Source organism: Piliocolobus tephrosceles, chromosome 1 (genome assembly GCF_002776525.5).
Source record: "Piliocolobus tephrosceles isolate RC106 chromosome 1, ASM277652v3, whole genome shotgun sequence".
Lineage (NCBI taxonomy): Eukaryota > Metazoa > Chordata > Mammalia > Primates > Cercopithecidae > Piliocolobus > Piliocolobus tephrosceles.
In genome coordinates, this window is record NC_045434.1 from 2,232,190 (window position 1) to 2,237,914 (window position 5,725).

Sequence of the window (5,725 nt, forward strand, 5' to 3'; positions counted from 1 at the left end):
TGGCACAGATCCTTTTCATTGAGGTTGTAAGTGATTTCAACTCAAAACTAGCCAGGGCACATAGAGTAAATTTGCTGCACAGTTCAATACTTCTGGATGGAGACAAGAAGATGAACTAGTACAGACTTATATAAGGTTGTGGGATCCTAAGTTCCCATGATAATAAATTATTATTTAAGAAATCATTGGGTTAATTATTCTGTCAAATAAGTAATCTAGAGAATATGCATAGACATAAGCAACAGAGTTATGCTATAGTTCAACTTGATGTATCTTTTCAAGTTTTAAAAGACAGCAAAGTATTCACATTTTCTTGTTATATTTTACTGCTAGATAATTCACATCTGTTACCATGGGTTTTACTCTTCACATCAGCCCTTCTCAGTAATAGTGTCATACACATGACCTTAAGTGAAATACTCTCAAACGTTAGTGATTGACCTGTTATATACTTTCAGCCTTAACACCCCATTTGTGGTATAATTGAAAATGATATTTAAAGGGGGTAGTATTGGCTTTAGAACTCTTTTTTTCTTTTGTTTTAGAACCATCTCCTTCTGTTTGGGGTGATTCCACATCATATCTTGTTTTTTGTCTTTGTTTTTTTTTTTTGACATGGAGTCTCTCTTTTTGTCCAGGCTGGAGTGCAGTGGTGTGATGTTGGCTCACTGCAACCTCCACCTCCTGGATTCAAGTGATTCTCCTGCCTCAGCCTCCCGAGTAGCTGGGATTATAGGCACGTACCACCACGCCCGGCTAATTTTTGTATTTTTGGTAGAGATGGGGTTTCACCACATTGGCCAGACTGGTCTTGAACTCCTGATCTCAAGTGATCTGCCTGCCTCAGCCTCCCAGAGTGCTGGGGTTACAGGCATGAGCCACTGCGCCAGGCTCCTTTATCTTGTTTATTCAGCTCAGATAACTTGAAGTTGAAATTGCTTTGCTTGATCCCTGCTCTATTCATGCTGTACTAACCACATGACAAATTTAACCTATTTGAACTTTATCTGAACTTTTTAGTTCTCATTTTCTGTCTTTTTACCTTAGAGGTGATGCTATTTATTAGTTTAGTCATGACCTAGTTGTAAATTATTTCATGGAAAAGTCTGCTTAACTTTACTGACTTAATATGAACTTATAATTGTTTGTATGTGTGTACAGAATGATATAGAAAATCTGGTAACACACAACCTTACTGATTTTGGTTTTAATGCTTTTTCATATATATGCACACTTATGTTTTGATAGGTGTTTGATCTTACGTTGCAGACAAAATTTGGCAGAATTTAATTGATAACATATGCATCATTTCTAGTTGGCAAAAGATAAAACAATATGTATTTGCTCTTTGTCAGAATCCAATGTAAGGTAGGAAATATCTGGTTTAACAGCCAGCATTGAACACTTGAAAATTATCCTTTAAAAGTTTACTTTGAGATTGTGCTATTTATTTTCTCTTTAAAAAAGATATTAACAAACTGACTGAAGATAAGAAAGAGGGCCTCAGGCAACTTGTAATGACATTTCAACATTTCATGAGAGAAGAAATACAGGATGCCTCTCAGCTGCCACCTGCCTTTGACCTTTTTGAAGCCTTTGCAAAAGTAAGTGTTAAGTTTGCTCTCTTTGCTAATTCCATACATCAACCATTCGCTCCTTATTTTGTCGTTGGTTACAAAAAAGTCGAGAATCTTGACAGGAAATTCAAGACCCTTAATGACTTATATTACTCCCTTATCATAGTGAGTAGAGAATGAGAGAATGTATTGTGTGCATTGAAAAGGGTATGAAATTTTCTGTTTTATTAATATCCTTGTTATGGCCTGAGTACGTTCATTGTCAGTTCTCAAAGTGTACCCTTGGAAGAAAGAGTATGCTTTCTTTTCTAAGAAGAGCATATTCCATTATTTTTTGTGAACGGACTTGTTTGCCATTGCATTGCATTCATTGAGCTTTACGGTGGTGGTTTAAGCATAGAGCCTGTCTTTGAAAAGAAAAATTTATTGAAATCCGTTTCTTTTCTTTTTTGTTTTAAGACAGAGTCTCGCTCTGTCGCCCAGGCTTGAGTGTAGTGGCACGATCTCGGCTCACTGCAATCTCCGCCTCCCAGAATCAAGCAAGTCTCATGCCTCAGCATTCCGAGTAGCCGGGATTACAGGCGTGAGCCACCCCGCCCAGCTAATTTTTTTTTTTCTGTTTGTAGAGACGAGGTTTCACCATGTTGCCTAGGCTGGTCTTGAACTCCTGACCTCAGGTGATCCGCCCACCTTGGCCTCCCAAAGTCCTGGGATTACAGGGGTGAACTACCACGCCCGGCCTCCTGAAGTTTTTTTTAAAAAATGATTCCGAGGGTTTATCTTGGCCTACGGAGGAAAAGCGCGATGATTGATTCTTTTTTTTTTTTCTTTTCTTCACGAGCCCATAGGTATGAAATGATTGATTCTTGATGTTTACCCCGGGATAGGGATGGCAGAAACACTCCCCTCACTGCTGTGGATCTGCTGGGCTCACTTTCTCAGATCGTGTGTTTGCATTTGTTCTAATGTTGATCACAATTTAATAACAAGTAAAACTTTACTTTTGACAGTTTTGCCACTTGTTTTGTAATTTGTAAGTACACATTTAAAGGTAGATTTAGGTCATTAATATTTTAAGGCATGTTTTAAAATTTACTATTTTCTGAAAAATTAAATGTAATTGGTTTGATTGCTGGAGATTGATTCTAGGTTTTCTCAAACGTATTTTTATTCTGTATGGTACATTTTTATGATTTTCTGATTAATGTCATCTTAGCATTATATTCTGGTTTATCTATAATTTAAAATTGATTTCAAAATTTATTGGTTACTTACAGTGCATCTGAAAACTTTCTCATGTATTTCATATGCTTCTGAAAATTATAACCTATAGAAGTATTGTGTACAGTGCACAAGGCTCTTTTCTTGTTAAACACTACAAACACGATCACCTACTGAAAGATAAAAATATACCTTGTGATGATTGTTACCTCATTGCTAGTGTTAAGTTTGTGGCTATTCTGTGGCAATTATTTCTATTGTTGGAAAATGTTCCAGTGATAATTACTGATGTTATTAATATCCATGAAAAATATTTTAAAATACTTTCTATTGCTACTTATAAAATGTGAATTACTATCCCAGTTCTTCTTTCTTTCTAAAGATTTTAGTCTCATGTATTTTATAATGAAATTCTCTCCATGTTGTATGGGGGAAATTCTGTTGCTATGATTAAGTGGACCAGTTTTTAATACTGTGCTTACCCTTCTCACATCATATTTGTTATTGCTAGAAAAGTAGCACATATGCAGTTTTGAGATTCTGGGGCAGCACTGGCCTTAGATGTGTCATTTCTGCATTAAAATATGGGTTAGTAATCAGAGGAAAGCAACCAACAGCCTATGGCTTCTGTACTTCCTGGTGAAAGTTTTGTTAATGTTTTTAATTTGTATTTTTCTGCTTATAAATTTGTCCTTAAAAGAAATCACTCCCCTCCTTCCCCCCCCCCGACTCCTTCTCCCTCCTGCCCCCCCCCCCCTCCTCCCCCCCCCCCCCCCCCCCCCCCGACTCCTTCTCCTTCCTCCTTCTCCTTCCTTGTTCATGAAAGATCCTAAATAACCTGAATGGATCCTGCAGCTTTCAGGGATGAGTCACTGAGATCAGGATGTTGATGGTGTGTGATGGTACAAATCACATCAAGCACATGGGAACTGGGTCAAGATCCCTGGGCAGAGATTTTTATCCCAGTCTACTGCTCCTCTCCTCATTGTACTTTGACATAAAATTAATTAATCAAAGAGAAGAAATGGGCACCACAGAAAAACAACATCAAACAGGGTTTTCTTTATTGAGGCCAGGTAAAGTCAGCCTTCTTCACAGCGTAAATTCAAAAGTCAGTTCATTAGGCTGTGGAAAGCGGGTCAACATGCAACTATCCCTGACTGGCAGTTTGTACATACAGAGGAAGCTGCTGACTCCTGAATTTATGCTGTCAACAAGCCTGGCTTTACCTGGCCTCAATAAACAAGATCTTGTTTTATGGTTTCGTTTGGTTCCTCTCATTTACATTCATTCAGGTTCTGTGCAGATAATAGATGTACTAAGCTTATGTGTTAGCCCATCTTTTTTCTTTTTGAGACGGAGTTTTCGCTCTTGTCGCCCAGGCTGGAGTGCAATGGCACAACATCGGCTCACTGCAACCTCCGCCTCCCGGGTTCAAGTGATTCTCCTGCCTCAGCCTCCCAAGGAGCTGGGATTACAGGCGCCTGCTACCATGCCAGCTAATTTTTGTATTTTTACAAAATCCAAAAATGTATCTCCTGACCTCGGATGATCCGCCCGACTCAGCCTCCCAGCATGCTGGGATTACAGGCGTGAGGCACTGCGTCCGGCCAGTTTTAGCCCTTCTGATTGTCATTGAAGGCGTATGGAATTCTGAGAGCTTTTCTAAACTTGCTTATGTCTTAATTTTTTTGACTTTTAAATTGCGGACGTTTTCAAACACACACAAAAATAGAGGGAGTCGTGGAATGAATCTTCATGTTTCTATCTGCTGGTTTCCCTAATTTTCAGACTCATTTTATATCTGTCATTTTAAATACTTACAGTTCACGCAGATGTTCTTTCTCTTTGTTCGGAGTTTTACACCTTCATTAGAATTAGTCTTTTCTTATCAAGTCTCTTGCCCCGCTGAGAGGTGTTTGTTAGTTGAATTTGAATTTGCTTAGCAAGCTCAGCGGACTTTTATTTATTTATTTGCAGGTCTAGTGTGTACAAAGTCCTCTTGATACAGGGTTGTAGAAGTATGTGGCTAATTCTAAATTTCAAAATTGTCTATCAAGGCAGAAAACTTCATCAGGTCAAAAGTCTTACTTGAAGAATATGCATATCTTTATCAAACTTGCACTTTCCCCGAAAGGTCAGGGGTCGGGGAGGATGAGACCATTCTTAATCCTGAGAGCCTATTTCATTGTCTGGTGAGCTGATGGCTTTTTCTAATGGACACTCATGATTAATGCCTGAAAAGTTGGCAGCTTGTATTTTGAACACCGGAGTTTCTGGCTGAAAAATGGTGTGTCTTTCTTGTCGGACCAGGTTCTCAGGGCCGAACGTGCATCTGCTGCCTAAGCCTTAATTTTACTTGGAAAGTTTGTTCTGTTACTTGAGACCTGTTGTAGTCATTTTCCTGGTCATTTCCCAGATATTCCTCCTTTTCACCCCACTTCTTAGCACCAGTGTTGGTCTGACTGTGACTCTTAGCACCAGTGTTAATACACACGCACCCTAATAGCAATTGGGGTTTGATTGTGGAGTTTTCTGTATAAATGTATCCTGTCCACTTATGAATTGGTTGCCTGGCTGTAAAAACTGAGCCACATGAGCCATAGGAAGGAGGAATTTTTCTAGGGGTGGGTATCAAGGGGAACCTCCTATCAGAAGTAGAAACTGACATACATTTCAGAAGCGAGGATGGTGTTGGGAAACAGTGACACACGGTGGTCCAGAAATGCTGCTGGGGAGTCAGGGGTGTTGATTCCTCCAACCTCCTGAGGGAAATATATCAGCCTCCTCTGGGGAAGGTTTTCAAAGGAAGTTGTTACCTGTGGAATACAGATTTCAGTTATATTTAGTTATTATGGTAGAGTTAGAATAAGAGCTTGATGTTGAAAATGTTTGTTTTGTACTGAATGTCATAGAAAGTGAGGGTA

At 39.1% G+C, this 5,725-nt stretch overlaps 1 protein-coding gene across 1 annotated transcript in view; it reads left to right on the forward strand.

Annotated features, from left to right (window-relative positions):
* SMYD3 (SET and MYND domain containing 3) overlaps positions 1-5,725 on the forward strand; it is a 758,954-nt gene that overhangs the window by 187,166 nt on the left and 566,063 nt on the right. The window contains exon 4 of the mRNA XM_026455096.1: positions 1,468-1,604. Coding sequence (XP_026310881.1) covers positions 1,468-1,604 — 137 coding nt within the window. The remainder of the gene's footprint in view (positions 1-1,467; positions 1,605-5,725) is intronic.